At 38.9% G+C, this 19,191-nt stretch overlaps 1 protein-coding gene across 1 annotated transcript in view; it reads left to right on the top strand.

The window, feature by feature from the left end:
* The window catches only part of ncam1a (neural cell adhesion molecule 1a), a 70,838-nt gene that overhangs the window by 42,040 nt on the left and 9,607 nt on the right, over positions 1-19,191 (top strand). Inside the window, exons 12-13 of the mRNA XM_071926933.2 lie at positions 7,965-8,089; positions 8,300-8,477. Coding sequence (XP_071783034.2) covers positions 7,965-8,089; positions 8,300-8,477 — 303 coding nt within the window. The remainder of the gene's footprint in view (positions 1-7,964; positions 8,090-8,299; positions 8,478-19,191) is intronic.

Consider the following 19,191-nt stretch of genomic DNA (forward strand, 5'->3'; position numbering starts at 1 on the left):
TTCATGTGTTCATACTGACGTTCTGCTGTGTCGTGCATCATATTTATTCATTTTAGGCATGTTTTGTATTGCCAATAATGCAGAGTTTCCTCTGTTCTTTTCTTGACCCCACAGTTTATTTGTTCGCCGCTACGAACAAAACAAACTGACGGCTCCATGTTTAAGCCCCAATCCGGGATTTTTGCAAATATATATTTGTATGTGTAACCCTACAAATATAAATGAAGAATTCACAGCTTCAAAGTACAACTTTATTTAGCTGTCATGCTGCCAGTTTCCGTATCACGAGCTTAGTCAATCAAGTTTTAGAGTGTGGAAATGTCTTCAACTGTGGTGCTAGAGGTGGCTATATAGTTCAATTCCGGATTGGGCGTTAAAATGCTATGTAAAATCGATTTTTGTTTTTTTTAAGTTAAGAAAATTCATATATATACAGTATGATTTTGTGTCATTGAATACAAGTCAGAGGAAAAACTGTTTTAATTAGCTGGATGCATGAGGCAATTTTGGGTGTATAGTTTTGGTTGTAACGTATTTCAAGGAGTGGACTTAAAATGTATTTATTAATTTATTTATTAATTTTTTGCAAAACTAAATGTTGGCCACAACCAAAACTACATGTCTGCAAATGCATTCATATATTCAGTGGACATGGTTTTTTTTATGTGTATTCAATGTGTTAAAAAAAAAAAAAAAAATCAGTTGATCAATTCATGTATTTCTTTTTGTTGTTTGTGTTCGTTTTTTTTTTCTACCATTTTGTCTTTAACATTCTCGTTTGGTTTTATTATGTTTACATGTTTACCTCATTTCAAAAATGTTTTGTATTTTCCATGTGCCCCCCCCCCTCCCCCTCCACCCCCCAACCTCCCCTTTCAACCAATCATGTGCGTGCGTATCATGTGACTTTGTCATGTGGCTCTTGCATGGTGCTGATGATGTCGTCTTCGCTGGTGAACAGAAGGTAAAAAAACATTTTTGTTTTGAGATCATAAGATCAGCATCGATCATTTAGAAAACATTTTTTTTTAAATTAGACTTACAGCTATAAGACACTGACATTAGAACTCGTTCAAGTTTTATTGTTTTGTTTTTTTCATCCACCTGTAGGCTATTCTGTAACTTTGGTCAACCTGTACTTATCAACAGTACTTCATCATCTCCAACCATTCATCTTGAGACTGCTTCTATTTTTCTCTTTTCACTATAGCTGAAGATTTCCCTTTTATGCTTATCCTCCATCACACTCACAAAGGAATAATGCAGGCCTACTTTCCCCTTAGTACCTTTTTACAACAGGGTATAGGCCAAGATATCATCTCAAGTTGGAGAAAATCTAATGGTTGACCTCTAAATCTGCCCCCTCACTTTTTCTTACTTGTAGCCACTTTTGGACAGGAGGCACCATTAGCACTTCATGCTTATACAGGGTATCCACAGGTTTCTTAAAAAGTCTGAAAAAATCTTACATTATCGAATTGTAAGGGCTTAAAAGTATTAAAGTGTCTTAAATCCAGTTATTTTTTCACCATGCAATTACAGGTTTCATTGCACTGCATCCACTCTTAGATTAATACAGAACAGGGTTAATACAATATGCTTTTACTAAACACAGTTGGACTCCGTGCCCCTTAATTCATTTCCTGGCGTTCTTTTTCTTATTCTGCCCATTTCTAGTTTCACAACTTTCACTTGATATGTTCAATCAGAAATCGCCTAGTTTTTAAAATGGTCTTAAAGGTCCCATATCGTGGAAAACGGGATTTCCCTTGCCTCTGTGATTATAAAGGAGTTGGATGTGCTATCTAAACATGGTGAAAGTATCAAAACGCACGGTCGCCAACTAAATCCACACAATCCATATTAGAAAAGCAAGCCTCTAAATGAGCCGTTTGGACTTCCGTAACTTCCTACCTGCAGCTGCCTGTCGCTGCAGGGTCTGCGGTGTCTCACGTTTCACTCTTGAAACGACTAGCCAATCAGAATCAGGGTCGTTAATATTAATGAGCCTTAAAGGCACAGCGACAGAAACAGCCTGTTCTTGGTAAGGCTCAGAGAGATGCTGGAAAATGAACGTGTAAAAAATGGATTGAGAGTGTTTTTGGTACATGACACCACACACACAGCTTTTAATGGACCTCAAGACATAAAATAAAACTGGAAAATGTAGAATGTGGGACCTTTAAATTCAATTCCAGGTAGCATCAAAAATCTTAAAAAGTCTCAAATCCTTCTGAAACCTGCAGATACCCTGGTATATGAAAAGTGCATATATTTCAATATTATGTTATTATTTTTTATCACATTTAAACATCACGCTAGCAGCCTCAAAGTGCCACTGTTTGCAAACTGCATCGCACGCACATTTGAATGTATACCTCTTACCCACCCATGGAAGCTAATTCTTTTGATTCCCCCCCCCCCCCCCCAAATAATCTACTATACCTCCGAGTGTTTTACTGAATGGACTAGCAGCATGCGTCTGTTACTGCATGCATGCAAGTTCGCGTTCTTGTCTCATCCTTCTTCCACTTTGTTTTACTGTCTCTCCTGTCTGCATGTGTTGGTGTCTGTTAGCGTCTTGTCTCCTTAGTGCCTCTTGTGTTATTCACATGTATCCTTGGAGAATAAAAAAAATACATTGTTAATTCATCTGATGTGACAATACTCAGTACTAGTATTTAAAAGATGATACTAGTTTTACTGACATTTACCTGGTAAAATTATGCAAATAGATCTTTTTTTTTTTTTTTCAGCAGGTATTGTTGCATCAGATGAACCCAGACAATCGAGGTCCAAAATTACAGAATCATTACACATTGAATAACAGAGGTTTTTGTATGATACTGCATGTTTTTTTTGTCTCTTTTTAATAACTCATGTTCAATCCTAACAACTCTTTCTCCATTTTAGCCTCAGGAAAACGTAACCTATCCGAGAATGATGGTCATGGACAACCATGTCGCATATAACTCTTGTCTACATGCCGCCATTTTACTGCAGTTCTTCCTAACTAACAGTGTCTGATTCACTTCCAGCATCTGCCATGCTTACTCTGAGACAGTCTAGTGGAATGCATTTTTCAGGCGGTCGCTCTCAGATAATTACCTAAGATCAAGAACAAGTGCCTTCATGCATACTCGTTTGATTCACTGCAACTGATGTTTGAAGTGTTAAATATCAAGTGTGGAAAAATGAACACCGGACTGGGAATTTGACATTTTTATCTGTGTCCATTTGAAATGCATGCCATTTTTTTTTTTGCTAACACAACGGCTTGCCAACAAAAACATACAACAGTAACACTTTACTTTCCAGGTCCTGCTATTTCCTAATAATTTCCTAGAAAGGAGTGGATATGTAACTGTTAATTTCTTCGGAGGTTTCCTGGAAAGAACCATGACATTATGTACTAATAATAGGGAAAATTTTGTAGTAGTTATATAGAATTGATAAACTGTTAATTTCTATAAGAGTTTCCTGGAAAAAACTGAAAAGCTATAAATTATTTATTGGAAATATAGAGGCAAAGGTCAATTTGGTAACCCAAGAAATTATTCACTTATAAGGAAATTAGTATTTTTGGTAACACTTTACATTAAGTGTTCATTAATTAATGCATTTACTAACATGAATTAAACATGAATATTAACATTAACTACTCTGCCAGGATATGTTTAAGTAATACATGGAGAGTTTACACTATTCATGAAATTTACCAAATTTCATGAATAACACACTATTCACATTAGGTAATGCTTCTTGTGATTACTCAGTTTAGTTAATTCCAGGATATGTTTAAGTAATACATGAAGATAGAGTTTCAATTTAGACAATACATTAGCATTAACAAACATGTATAACAACATTACTTAATGCAGTTTATTGTGCATTTAGTATGCACTCATTTTTGTTAATGTCACTGTTCATGCTTAATTAATGTTAGTAAACACATTACTTAACATTAACGAACATGTATAACAACATTAATTCAGTTGCTCATGTGCATTTATCATTAACTAATGTTTATTAATGTTGTTATTCATGTATAATTCATGTTAGTAAATGCATTAGTTAACATTAGTTAATGAACACTTAATGTAAAGTGTTACCGTATTTATTCATCTGTAATTTATAACCTTACAGGAAGACAGACATAAACTATTGTTGCCTGTTCAGCTGATACATTGACCAATGAGCAAAACAGCCTATAGACTATGCTACAGTGGAGTGCAATACAGATTTACAGTTCCAGTTACATATCAACTCCTTTCTATGAAATTATTAGGAAGTAGCTGACCTGGAAAATAAAGTGTTATCCTTTTATTGCTGTAACATTTTCTATAATGAATACACTCATGGTGAACATTGCATCATTACTCCAGTAAAAAGAACAAAGCTCAGTATTGACTGAGGAGTAGTTTTCTGGTCTCATTGTGAAGTAAAGTTAGATAACATGCCAAAGAGATAATATCAGGGGGAAAATATCAAGAAGAAAGAAAATAAGGGGCAAAATATCCGTTCATACATTTTGACTTTGTAGGACAGTAGAAGCAAAAAAACAACATTATGCTACCAAGCCTTACTGTCAGTTATGATGCCTATGGCTGGAAACCAGTGAACACGATTTGTTGAAGGAATAGCTCACCCAATAATGAAAATTGTGTCATTATTCACCCTCATGTCAGTCAAAACACCAGTTTCTATGTCCACATAACACACAGGGAGTTAGCTAGTGCAGCCTTCTCCAAAACAACTGAAGGGGCTGGGAACATGTTCTTTAGTCTCAAAAAGGACAAAAAAAGACCATAAAATTACTCCAAAAACTGCTATGGCTCAGGATAGGAGTAATATTTTCCATGATGTTTAGTTAAAAGTTGAATTGAATTAGTTAAATTGAATAAATTGAAAGAAATTAATTGAAAGTTCTCACAATACTTTGACCTTGACTGGCCAGCAACACCAGCTACTCTCATTCAAATGAGGTAAACCTGCTGAGTGAAGGCTTTCCAGTTCAAATGCTGCAAACTGGCCTTCAGGATGGATTTTTGAAAATGCAATAACTATAAATTTTAACCACTCAAACAAAATCAAATTTTAACAATGTCTTCATTGAACATCTTTGATGATATTTGTTTATAAATAGAGCAAATGTTGAATTCCTATAATAGGGGACATTTAAGTATGGAAGGTTAAAAGCAGCCAGGCGATCTGAGTTATCTGGCTCCTATGGTACAAGTATAGCGGATAAATAAGTTTGTGCCAGACAGTTAAGAGATTTAAAAAACAAGAAGAGAACATAAAAATGAGGCCAGTGTAGAGATTTTAGAATTGGTCTGTCTTCCTTGTGTTAGTTAAAACCCGTTCTGGGGCATTTTAATAAGCTGATTAATTTAGGTGATTAATACATTTAGTAATTTAAAATACTATTTGTTTTTCAATTGATCAGAATGCGCCAGTGGCATAAGTGGCTGGGTAGCTAATTTTTTTTATTGTATCCAAAAAGTTGCCATGTTTGTGCACCACAAATTGTATTGTGTCAGTTCAGGCCATACCAATTTTTGCTTTGCCCTGGTCGACTCAGAGTCCAGAGGCAGGCCATTCTATTTCTTGCCATGTTTGAGTCTCTCAAATTGTATTGTCATGTTAGGTCATAGCAAGAAATAGGATGGCATGCCTCTGGACTCTGAACAGACTAGAATGTAAAACTATCCATCTGATGGGAGTGGAAAGTAACATAGCTACTTGACAGAACACACCAGCTTGTAGCCTATATTATTTAAAATTTGATGCTTTGTCGCCACCAAGTGAAATTGTAAGGGAATTAAAACACTGGTAGGACACAACCAGAGGAATAGCCATAGTGGAATTATTGACCAGTGCATTAAAATAGTTGATTATACTTTGATGATGCTACTTCACCTTGGAGCCTTTTACAACGCTCAGCCGATCAGAACTGAGTATTTAACCAAGCAAGCCGTTGTGTAGAGTGCAGAATACAGTGAAACTAGAGATGATTAATTGGAACATGTTGATTATGCATGAATGCACAATTGCCTGATCCAAATTTGAAAAAAAAAAAAAAAAAGTTTTAAAAGTTTGATGCAAAGCTGAAAAGGTCAAAGTCCAAGCTTATTTTTGCAGAATCCCGTAGACAATCACCAAACAAGTCAACGAGTCGGATGTTACTGAACAATACAACTAAGAACTACTGGGTGTATTTTCAAATGGAATCTCAGCCTGGAAGTCGAACAAAACACTCAGTTTAAAACCTGCCACCTGCTTTTGGGCTGGTAATATGAGATTGCGAACGAGAGACAAGGGCTGTAACATCCTGATTTAGTCTTTTTAATAACATAATCAGCACTAACTGTGCGTAACCAATATTTACATGATTGATGAGTTTTGGTGATTGGTCTCCTCCCTTACAACCCTCTGTGCCTGAGATGGCATGACGGTATATTCAAGGGTCAACATCATTACGCACGCACACACACACACACACACACACACACACACACAGAGACACACACAGCACATTGACCTTCCTTCCCACCAGACTATGTTAATGTTATTAAAAGTAATAGAGTAACATGTCCAATCAAGGCGTGCAGGCTCATTATCCAGCAACCCAGCGTTCATTACTCTGGAGGACGGACTAGATAATGAGGAACCTCAAGGAGAATAACACCGGGCAGCCAGACTGCTCTCTGTCCTTTCACACTGTCCTTAAAGGAATACAGTGAGTTTTTGGGAGATTGTAACGGTTGGTCAATTTAGCATAGACACCAAAATCATCCATGTGTCCCTGGTAGATTGTTGGCTCTGGTACTCCATGCTAACACTTTAGCGTACACTATGTTGAGTGATAGTAGGCTTCATGCTAACACTTTAGCATAGACTATGTTGAGTGATAGTAAGCCATTAGCATTATCCAAAGTAACAAGGCTGACCTCTTAGTCATAAAATGTTGATAGAAGTTTTTATTATATAGCCCATAGATTCATACATTTTAAAAATGAAATATAACTCAGTATAGTTGATGTAGCCATGAATTATTTTTGGAACAAGGTGAGCAACCAAGTATTCATCTGCTGCGCAATTATTTTTAGCTGTACAAGGTCTCCCATTGTCCACTACCATTTTTCTATCATATTTTCTTTAATGTAGCTACCAGTGGCCAATCCCAGACACACACTCTGATGCAGTTTCCACTCTTTTAGGACATTTTTTTTATCCTGCTGAAAGGCAAGTGATGAATGAAATTAGATATATTTGAGAAGAATGTAATATGGAGTGTGTGTGTGTGTCTGTCTGTTACATTTGGCAAACACAGCATTGGTCACTGTTACGTTAAATTTCACTGTTACGTTAAATTTTCTCCTACACCAAACCACCAGACTTAACCAGTTATCGTTTAGAAGTATTCACCTTAGCTTTAGAGCTGCTACAAGTCCTCATTTCCTCACATTTGAGATAATGGTAGTGGCCTGGTATCACTCAACACAGTGTATGCTAAAGTGTTAGCATGTGGCCAACAATCTACCAGGGACACATGGATGATTTTGGTGACTATGTTCTCATCACTTAAGGGCTATGCTGACCAATGGGAGAATTTCACAAAAACTCCTTTAAGCCAACAATGGACAAAAACCCTAATCCTGTCATGCCAAAGTGTCCTCTGCAGCCTTAATTACAATGTCTGGTCATTTGATGAAAGGCAAATTAAAACAGCACCACATTCATCTGTTGGGCAGGTAGAATTGGCAATCAATACCATCTGATATTTAGCTTAGTTTACCTGCTAGACACATATACACACATACATACCCTCACCTTATTTTGAAGGAAGGTTAGAAGTACAGTAGCTTATTTGTGTTCAGAGGCTACAAGAAGGGCGATGTTGACCCATCAGCCATTTTTGTGTGAACTAATGATTATTCCCTGTTGTTTTTCCTGTGTAGGGGAACCCAGTGCCCCCAAGCTAGAGGCCAAGATGCACACCAGGGGCAACTCCCTCAAGGTGAACTGGATCAAGCAGGACGATGGGGGCTCGCCCATTAAACATTACCTGGTCAGATACAAGGCTGTGAGTATACCGGGCAAGGAGGTAACCTGGTACCACTTTGCAGTTTCTGCTCTGCTCTGAAAGATTAGATGAAACTTTATTGATATACACTGCCCGTCAAAAGTTTGGGGACACCTGATTGAATGTACCATGTTTTTCATTATCTTAAAGCCATTTGGATCTAAAGCCCAGTTTTTGACATTTCTCTCCCTTTACCGTCGCTTTCAGAAGCATGTTTCTGACTGGAAACCGGAGATCCGCCTTCCCCACAGCAGTGAGTACGTGGTGCTGAGCGGCCTGGACTGGAATACGGAGTACGAGGTCTACGTGGTGGCGGAGAACCAACAGGGCAAGTCCAAGCCCGGCGTGCTCGCCTTCAGAACAGCCACAGAGCCAACTACCATCCCAGGTAAAATCCCCATCGCACCACCCTCCCCCAGCATCCACACACACCAACCACAGTGCAGAGACGCTGCCACCGTGACCCCGAAAGCTCCTCTATTTGGATCCCCGAACACCACCAGGTGCTTATTCAAGCCTTGGGGGTGGGGGCTTTAGATGTAGCCGTTTGGAGAGATAGTCTGAAATGAAGCGTCCTTATCTGTCCTTAGCTCGTTACGGGGGACGTGTATTGATTTTTACCTTCCTTATTAGTCAAATTCATACTTGAGTGGAAAGGGATGATGCAATCAGGGAATATGCTATCCGCTGAAAGCCTTGATCCTAAAAAACGGGGCTCATTATATTGTGGCGTATAGTTTTGGGGTGACAAGAGACGACACAGTTTCATAAAATGTTGTGAAATGAGCACGAATTCTGAAACGCAGATTACAAACTGTGGACACGAATAATGTGGAGATTATGTTCCTCCACCACGAAAAGATTATGTGGCAATAGCATTTTCATGTGCTCATCACAAGAAAAGGTTTGTTTAGGCAACTAAAAACCATTTGGTTAAGGTTTTAGTCATGGTTAAATACGAAAAACTGCAAATGAAGACATGACACACAGCAGAAAACTTCTTCTTCATCAGTTTGGAATTGAACCCGGGTCCACACCCTTACGGTTCCACCATCAAAGTACTAGCTATTTCTAGTCTTGTCTCCTCCATGTAATCCTTTCCTGGTGGGGAAACGTATTTCTCTCATTTTACCTGCGCAGAGCACGTTATTTGCATTTGAAGACTCAGTCCGGTTGTACTCAGTTCACAACATTACAGAGACCAGGCTGCAAGAAATCAACAATAACTGTTGAATCATACGTACAAAGAGCAGAGCAGGATTACTCACTGTCTAGCGGCAGAGTATTATTTCCCTCTCTGTGATGCTCCGCTGCTGCAGATATAGCTGAGCATCATGCTACTCTGCTCTCCTGGCCTTCATAGCCTCATATGAGGCCGGCGTTGTTGCTCAGGTTCAGTGAGCAGTAAAGTCAGAGCAGATGATATCCGTCAGGCCCAGAACATTTTGTCCAGTTCATACCAAATCCCCCCTCTACCCCAGTGGTCACGGTCAGCCCTTGCTCTGTTGCTGTGTGGTGTGGAAGGTTCGCATTTTAACTCGGGCTGCCTCCCCATTGCACTACACCTGAGCAACACAACACTTTATATCTCTTTCTCCTTCTCTATCTCACTATCGCTTTCCTTCCTCCATGGTAAACAAAACCCTCAGTCTTTCTCTTTTTCTCTGTTATCCTTCCATCCTCCAGTCTCAAGGACTCTCTCGCCTTCCCTCTCCTCCTTGAAAAACAGACGATCGAGCTAGCTATGTTTCCGTCCGACTGTCAAGCGAATATTATATATATTATATAATATTATATAATAATATATAATGTCAAGCAAGCATAAAAACTTTTTTGCGAGAATGGAGACATTTTATTGAATATTGCCATTTCCATTCAGCTTATCAAATTCGATACCTCATAATAAAAAATAAAAAAAGGGGAAAAAAAAACTTTCATTAGATAACCCAGCTAATGAGACTGCTTGATAAAATAAAGGATAAATAAAAAAATAAAAAAATCTATCATCCATCCATCATATATCCCGTCCCTGTTTTTCTTATTTTCATCCTTTTTACCCTCTCCCTTACTTGATATGTCTGACTCCATCTCCCCCTCCCTCTTCTTTTTTTCCATGCTCTCATTTTTCTTCTTCTTCTCAACCTCTCTCTCTCTCTCTCTCTGTCTTCCACTGCCAGGTTTAGTGGGTCTCGGTTCAGGGTTCATGACTGACATTACTGACCTGAATATGTGGCCTAGTTTGGTGGGGAGGCAGCCCTACAGCCCTTGCATGGTGCCACTTCCAACCGGATTAATTTTGTCAATACTTTACTGGAGACCCTAAAAGGCAACTGCCAGTGCATGGCACATAAAGAAAACCGGTTATTTTCTTCTTCATGCGCTTGCTGGGTAACAGCCATATAGCAGTGGGAGGTTTGGATCACTCATAATACCACCAGAGCAAGTTCACATGGACTCCATCCCAGTCCCCCCTTTAATTCACTTAATTATTTTCATTTTTTGTTTTGGGATTTCTTAGCTTCGCTTCCAAGTTGCAGCGCCCACGGCAATGCTGTTTCTTAACTTCAAGGCATGTGGAAAATTGCTGAGAGGTTTATTTTTAGTCACAACATCTGCACTGAATTTCAGTAGGTTTCACAGCTGTTCTTGGTAAAGTCGGCTAAAAACAGCTGCTCTTTTGTAACTGCAGACTGGCTCCGTGCGCTAAATTGGCACTGCAACGCAATTTGTGAATGCAGGGGTGATACAAGGTTGGTTTTCAGTCATTTGTTTCATTTTGTTTTCTTTTTCATTTTGGAAAACGCATTCTCAAAAACCACAGTCCTGTAAAAGCCCACAAAAAAAACAAAATAAATGCTCAATCATAAGTGATTTGTATGCATTTTGGAGTGGAGGAATTCTGGGAAAACTCACTGCTGTGAACACAGTAACGCAAAGTTCGCTTCTTCTTTAGGAGTTGGCTCTTTTGAATCTGTCGGATGACAAAGAGCAAAACATTTGAATAATTTGGCTTGTGTAATTCTAGTTCTCTGCGGGTACAGCGTGGTAGCATTTGCATGCCACAGACTCATAGAAGGCATCATGCTGCCCGGCTGCGGAGAGATAAAACAACTCCATTATGGAGGCAAATCACCATAATTCAGGAGTCGGTCAAAATAAACACATTATTTGCAAATTGCTATTCGGGACACAGAGGTCGCAGGTGCTGAAAACTGATCCATCCAAATCTCCCCAGCTAAGGTTGACATCGGAGTAAAACTACAAAAACAGCTATTAACTTTTGCAGTTTTGATAACATGAGATCACCCATTCATCCATGCCATTGACTTGACCTTCGTAACCAGCTTCTGTTTTTTGGATGTGTGGTTTTTGCATGGGCGACTCTCCCTGCCGTGGCGAACGAGGGGAAAACAGAACGACTCTCGTGGATGTGCTCTCACATCCAGGCCGTCGTCTCTGGTCAGAACCACGACTGATTAAGAAACACTCCTTGTTCATGTACATTGTACATTACATTAGACCAGGGAGGCTGGCCTGTAGTGTGTCTTTAAATGTCTTGGTCTCTGTCGTCATCCCCCCCCCCCCCCCCCACCCCCCTCCCCCAAACCTCGACACCTCCATCTGTGTGACCTTCCACCCATGCTTGCCATGAACCACGCCATTTTGCCGTGCTACTAACATGCTATGACTTCTTTTTTGCTTTGATCCTCTAACTTAGATTTCCTTTTTTTATTCCTCAATTCAGTCTCTAATAACCTTTCAGACTTATGTTTCTGTATTTCTGACCTATTTTTCTATCTCTCTCTCTCTCCCTCTCCTTTTCCCTATTTCTCTCCCACTTCCCTTCTCTCCGTGTCCTCTTCCTGTCTCCATGTGTGATCTCCTTGGGCACCTATGGACCATGACATTGCCATACACACAAATTTCTTTCTCTGTTTGTGCTTTTATTTTTGTTTTTTTGTCCTTGTCACACTTTTTTGCTATGAATATCACTTAAAAAAAACCTCTTTTTGTGCATATATATTTGTTTTTTGTGGTGTGTCCGTGACCTCAGCTACCCTCGGTTGCCGATCTGTGACGTACAGTCTGGCAGCTCTTTTGCTGTCCATGCTGACTGTGTTCTGGCTCTCATAAACTGGTTAATTGTTCAAGGAGAAAGAGGATAGTCTGATCCTTTGAAATCTCGGGCCAGACTCCTTTGCTTTCTATGCCTTTTGACCCTTGTGCAGCCACACACAAGAAAAAAAAAAAAAAAAACGACGAAGAGTCAAGACATCGGTTTCATGACGTTATTACAGGGTGCTCAGTACTTGCATCATTCTCAATTTTTGGGGATTTTAATTCTGTTTATATTTTGTTTTCATCTGTTTTCATGTTGTATATGAATAGATTCAGAAAGGATTTTTTTTTCGGTAGGTTTTGACAACGAACTTGAGTACTATATTGGGACATAATGTAGGGAAGGTGTTGCCACTTTATTTTAGATATGGTTAGTAACACATTCATAATGCCTTAATACGATCTTCAGAGGGGTGGTGAATAGAATTATTACCATACACTGTCCAATTATGTGTCCACAACATCTAAACCAGAAATTGTAAAGAGGAATTTTATTTAGCAATTTATTGCCTAATAAACAGACACATCATTCCTCTGTTATGTTACAGATGACATAAAAGCATGAACACTGCATGAACGCTGACATGAGGCATGATCCAGTATTCATGAAAATGCTATGCAGCTGCTTTGAAGCTCCTAGTCAAGCATTATGAATGTGTTAACCAGGTTACAAGTAAAGTGTTAGCAAAGATGCTGTGCCTAATTTCTGTTTTTGGATACAAGCTTGAAATGTTAACGATCCTGCTGTACAAAATGAGAGGAATGCAGAGGAATTTAATATCGGTTATAATCAGAGTATTCTTTTTTTTTTCCTTACTTTCTCTTGTCATCAATTATAAAAGCTCATTTTCAAAAGGGATTGTCAGGAGAGGGTAAGAAGGTTGTGCAGAGAAACCAATCGTGTTTTGTGACAAAGTGTACATAATCTTTTCAAAAAGATCTTCCACGAATCCAAGAAATCAGCTGTTTGATGGTTTATGTTCTCTTTTTACCTGAAAACAGAAAAAAATGCTCAAATTTAATGCGACAGCTGTTAAACACTAAAAATCTGTCTCTCATTTTCAATAATGTGAAATTATTCTATTCTTTGAGACATTTTTGTAAGTACATACCTGTGTATTTCCATGTAACCATTGTAGGGTCGAAAATAAATTGTGTTTCTTTTTCTTTGATGGAAATAATGGCTTCCGGAAGCTTTAGCCACTTAACATACGAAAATGTGTGACACAGTGCTGAATTCTACTGACTGTTCATGGCCAGGATTGTGAAGCTGATTTTAGCCCGTCATTTTGTCTGGAACTTTAACAAAAAATTCTGTATTCTACATTCGATGTTGCATTACCCCACACAGGACTGTTAAACCCATATGTGGACAGTGTGGAAAAAGACATGTATATAACAAATGCACAAATGGTAAATATATACAGTATAGAGGCTTTTGCAGTTGTATCAGAAATCACCTAGCAATCATGGGTGGCGCCATCATGAAGGTCCATTGAAGAATTGGCTGTGTGAAAATAATGGCAAAATATATAGGAACCAGGCTATTAAGAGATAGAGACCTGAAAAAGATTGGTGTGGTGTGGTGTGGCTGTGGATCCATTCAGTAACACTATGAGTAAAAGTCTGATAAGGTAGATTTTTGTCTTTAGCCCTAGTCTCTACTCCAAAACACTCTGAGTTGTAGCTTGAGAAGAGTCAGCTCAGTTAACCTGAACAGATTGTTAGCTAGCTAACTAGCCAGCAGGCTAATATAGCAAAGCAACTGATGTTAAAGTAACATGCGCCTACTAGCCACTATTAACGTTAACTTCTACTAGATGCATTAGCTAATGTGCAATTCAGATTTGTTAACAAGTGATGGTTAGCTGACTGGATACTACGGTTAGCTAGCTAACAAGCTGGCATTATCTAAACATAAAATCGGACATATCAGTGATGAAACGATCAGTTCCCAGTCAAAAACAGCACAGAAATTCAACCCTGTTGAAACGGTTGTACATTTAGAAACACAAACGGCTATTCTCAGCCACTGTTGCCCGAGAGCTGAGGACCTCCAATATGGCCACCAGAGGGTGCAACACATCACCTGAAAGCCCTCTATATATTTGCCATTTGTTCAAAAGGCAGAGTTCCACGGCTCTATATTGTATTAAAGTCCAGCAGAGTCAGAAGTGGTAAGGAGATGCAATACTGAAGTGAAAAGAGACTAAAATCACCTACAGCCATGATCAACTATGTGAGAGTATTAATAAAACATTCATACATTTTCAGTAATCATACAGATCTGAATGTTGCTTGTTTTTAACGTCTTGGCTATGGAAACATGGTAGATCTTATGCTGCTTATTATGATGACCAATGTTAAATCCTTTAGGACTGTTTCCTTTTAAGACCTTGGACACCTCATAACCTGCTGTTTGCTCTTCATTAGTCCTTTATCATTCATGGACCAGCAGTTTCTAATAGCCATTAGCCTATACTGTAAAAGTCAATGCATGTCTAAAAGTTTGTGACATGGGAAAATGTCTCCACGACATTGTATCATTGTGTATAGCAGTGTGCAATTCAGATCCAAACAATGAGGAAATGAAAGTTTTCATGTTGGCTCTTTTGAATGGAGTGGATTCAGTGAGGTCAATGTAGCTTTTCTGATTGTGAGTCATGATATAGCAGCACCTGTAAAACTCTAGGTTGCTTGCTTACACCTGTGCCTACAGATGGAATAATTAGGTGGAATTATGTTAGGAAAAGTTGAAATGTAAGAATTATATCGGCAAAAGAGAAAAGTAGGAGTACCTGTAGATTCTGACAGGTGATCTTCTGGCCTTCCTTCTTGGGCTGGGTCTTCAACTAAGTTCTCTCACATGGTAAAATGATAAGAGGAGGTTAAGACACCCCTGAGGTATTCCTTGTTCCTTGTGTTCCTTGGTTCCTACTGTTGTTCATCTGTGCCTTCTGAGTAATGATGCTGCTGATCAGTGCTGAGTGATTTTCATTTTGGCTAATCAGCATCGTCATCTAAGTGTGTGCGCCGTCAGCCTTACTGGAGCTCGCCAAACGTAATATTTTTCTTTCACTGCCACACAGGCATGCTGCATAGAAACTACAGTAAGAGTGGCTGTTATTTTACATGAAGTTTGGATGCACTTTTTTGGCATAGCCTAACAACATATGCCCATTTTGAAGCAACCTGATTGGATTAGCAAGTTATTTAAATGAGTACAAGTTAAAAGTTGGTGTAAATTGCACATTCTAATTCTGGATGAAGGTTTTTACAGAAACACAGTTTAACAAAATAGGTAAACCTGGTCATTTCTGATGATGGTATTTTCCCTAATCCACCCCCCTCTTCATCCCCTATCCCATCAAAATTAGTCAGCAATTCATAATGTTTTTTTCTAACCAATTGACATGTCAGTCTGTAGGGTCTGTTGCCTCACTACTACAACACATGAAGTTATGGGGTGAGTCAGAGAGGGAATCAGTTGTCGGCGTCACTCTGCCTTCTTGTGGCCAAAAAGAAAAGAGACTCTGAATTTGACATTATTTTGATGGCAGTGCAGTGCCACACCACGGCAGGAACGAGGTTGTTGCAGCAGCAAAATTAATAGCATTCAATAGGGAAGAAAGGAAAAAATTGAAGTACAAAAATAGAATCTAAAATATAAAACTGTAACATATTAAACAGTAGAAATAATAAAACAATAAGAATTGTTGGGTGATATAAGCATATTCAGCTGACAATTCTAACATGTTAAATAGAGGTATAGGAAAGAGTATAGATTGGTTACTTAAATATGGATTACTAAATATTGAAGTGCCAGATCAGCATAAAAATATACATATTATGGTCCATCCAATACCATTATGCTAAGTCTATTGGCAATATTAGTATTCTGTCAATGCACTGGTACATTAGACTAGCAGATTTTCTATACTGGACAATGACCAATTATCAATTTAACACCAAATGTAATGAATTTGTTCTCTCGCAAATCTGTGGCTTTAGATGCAATTGAGACTTATAAGATGCTGTTTACTATCAGCAGGCTGTCAGGGATTTTGCAGCAAACACCTGACAAGCCTGTAAGAGAAATCTCCCGTAGTCCTTGCTGACACACGGATTTGTGCTCTCTCCCTCTCCGAGAAGCCTTGGTGAGAAAACCCCCCCCGGCATTAAAAACACGCCACATGATTTATCGCGCCTGTTAAAATGCAAATGAAGCATTGGGCAAAGGAAAAACAAGTGTTGTCTGCAACGCCGCGTTCTCCCACAGGTATACTGTGCTGTGGCATGCCCCTGCTATTTTGATCATAGCCATCAGAGTAGGCTAAATGAAGAATGGCAGGCGAGAGTACTGCCAAAGACAGTTTTTGTCTTGACGATGGTGAATTTAAATTACATATTGAGATGATTTCACAATGGGCGGGCAATGGACAACGCTCCTCAACTTTCACTTGAAAAAGTCTCTCTCTGCCGTACAAGTGCAGCAAATACTGCCATCACGGACAGACAACCTCTTGGAGAAGGAATACAAATTTAATTTAAAAGAAAAGCTACATGACTAGGCCCTGTACCACAATGGCTCCCTGGCATTGTAGGTTCTTTTAGAGGATTTCCCTGTCATCTCTGTGGTGCATAACATTTAAGATTCAGGCCATCCACAGCAGTTAAGTTTGGGTGCAAACTATGAACTCTCTGAAATTTATCAGCAAGATTGTCTCAGCAGACACTTCACACAAGGTCTAATCAGGGACGAAGTGTTGACTTGAAACAAGGGTGTCAAACCATGTGCCATGGAGGGCCAAAAGGCCAACCAAACACTACACCAGCTGATTTCACCGATTAGCCAGCCTTGTCTCCTGAAATTTCATGAAATCTGACATTTGACAAATCCAGCATCTATTATTGCAGGACTGTATTCCATGCTAAATCTGAGCAGGAAAAAACACTCACTAGGCAGAATGGAGGGGACGGTTCATTCGTCACGAGCCTTAGTAGTCAAATGCTCTTGATCATATCTTTTGATCTAAATATACCTTCTGGTGCATCTTTGATCAATGCTTCAATCAGATAGCAATGTTTTTACATTTTCTATTGAAAAAAATTTGAACTAAGTTAACAGAAATCTTTCTGAGAGGACCCAAAGGCAGTTTTTGCCTTTAACCAGCAACATATCTACATCCTGTGCTATGGCAGCATCCTATGGAGGAAGAATGCTCATCATCTACAGGTGCCAAACTCTGCTCTAAGAGTGTATAAATTGAGTTTGGGTTGGTGTTTAGGATTTATTCACATGAGGGTGAAGTGCAAAAATGAACGGGCCACCAGCAGTAAAAAGAAAAATTCCACCCTTAGATACTCTTACACTGCAATATATCATCAATCTGTGATGTTCAATGCATTCCAAGAGTTATTTTGTGATGAAGGGTTGTAATTTATGTTTTTGGTGTACCCATTTCCTTAAACCTGCCTCGTCTACATTAGTGATTTTCTACATTTCCCAGAAAGACTGTCAACACCCTCCAGAGAAGTGGTTTCAATCAAAGGTGGGCGTTTGGGCATATAAGTATAGCTTGAAAGTGTGATCATTCAACTGTTACACATAGGCCTTCCTATGTGTGATGTGTTTCATTGGCTTCATAGGTAAGACTGAATAGAACTGCAGCACCAAGCGCACTCCCCAATAGCTATTTGTTGTACTTCATCCCCCACCTTCAGGGAACAGGGTTTATATTCAGAACCAATCAGTTTGCATAAGGTTGCATACAGCAAAGTCCCCACTTTCTCCTCAAACACTTTGGTGAGCCCTTGATCCCGGATTGCAAATGTTGGCAAGTGATTGCCACAATCTTTGTGTGTGTGTGTGTTATAGTAAGATAAGGGACAGCCTTAAGCGCAGCCTCACCAACTTTAGCTCAAGTGGTGTCAGTGTTGAACGGGAAGACAGACATTAATTTTAATCAAAGCCTTCATCTCTTGCTTATTTCACTGGATTCTGAAAAAGACAGCTAGGGGAGCTGGATAGGTCTTCATGATAAATGATATCTAGTTACAAAAAGTAACTGTGATCCTAAAACAACTGTTTGTGTGGATCTGACATGACTAACCACAAAATGTTGTCTGATACTATCATGTCCCAGAGTTCATTTTGTGCCATTAACTACAAATAATCAGTAAATAATTTAAAAATATTTTTGTAATGCTGATTTAATGTAGTGTGTGGTGATTAACAGTGTTTAATATTCTGTTCAGTAGTTTTACTGAGGTGTGTGTTTGTATATAACAAGATTTGTCAATGAGTAATAACTTTTTGGGTCCATGCACATGCATTAAGCACTGTAAGCCAGTAAGTAAGCATCATAAATCCTTTGTTTTGTTGTAACTCATTGCGGGACATAAATTTGAGTTCTGGTAAGTAGCTTGTTTTGTCCCCTTGAAGTGAAAATCCAACCTCGCAGTCAATATTTGTGAACATGAAAAAGGCTCTCCCAAAGCTGAATGGAGAACAAATGAATATGGAATTGAAAAGGAATAAGAGACTGACTTTGCAGTCTCTTAAAATGTTTTGTCTGAATTATTGCATGAATTCATTTTATTTAATTGGAGTTCAAACCAGATACCCATACCCCTGTAACAGCCAGCAAGGATACTGTCAGTGTCCACCGATTCAGTTTAGAGTGGACCATCTCCAGGATTTGTCCCTTGATGGAATATCAGAAAGAAAGTCTTGGCTCTCTTGTTACTAATTTTGGTAGAGTCTTATTTGCGTTCACGAATCTAGACCAAACTGTCTTAGATCACTGAAATTATGCACAAATGATATTTTAAAGTGGATTTTCCCTTTTAAAAAAATGTGCCCATAGGTTGCATACAAGGATGGAAATTTGGCTAGCATTTATTAATCTGGGCTAGCAGTAATGTGTTCAAATGCCAGGATTATGATGGGGGCTAAGGACAAAGTTCTTGACGCCCAATAG

This window comes from Centroberyx gerrardi, chromosome 11, assembly GCF_048128805.1.
Source record: "Centroberyx gerrardi isolate f3 chromosome 11, fCenGer3.hap1.cur.20231027, whole genome shotgun sequence".
Lineage (NCBI taxonomy): Eukaryota > Metazoa > Chordata > Actinopteri > Beryciformes > Berycidae > Centroberyx > Centroberyx gerrardi.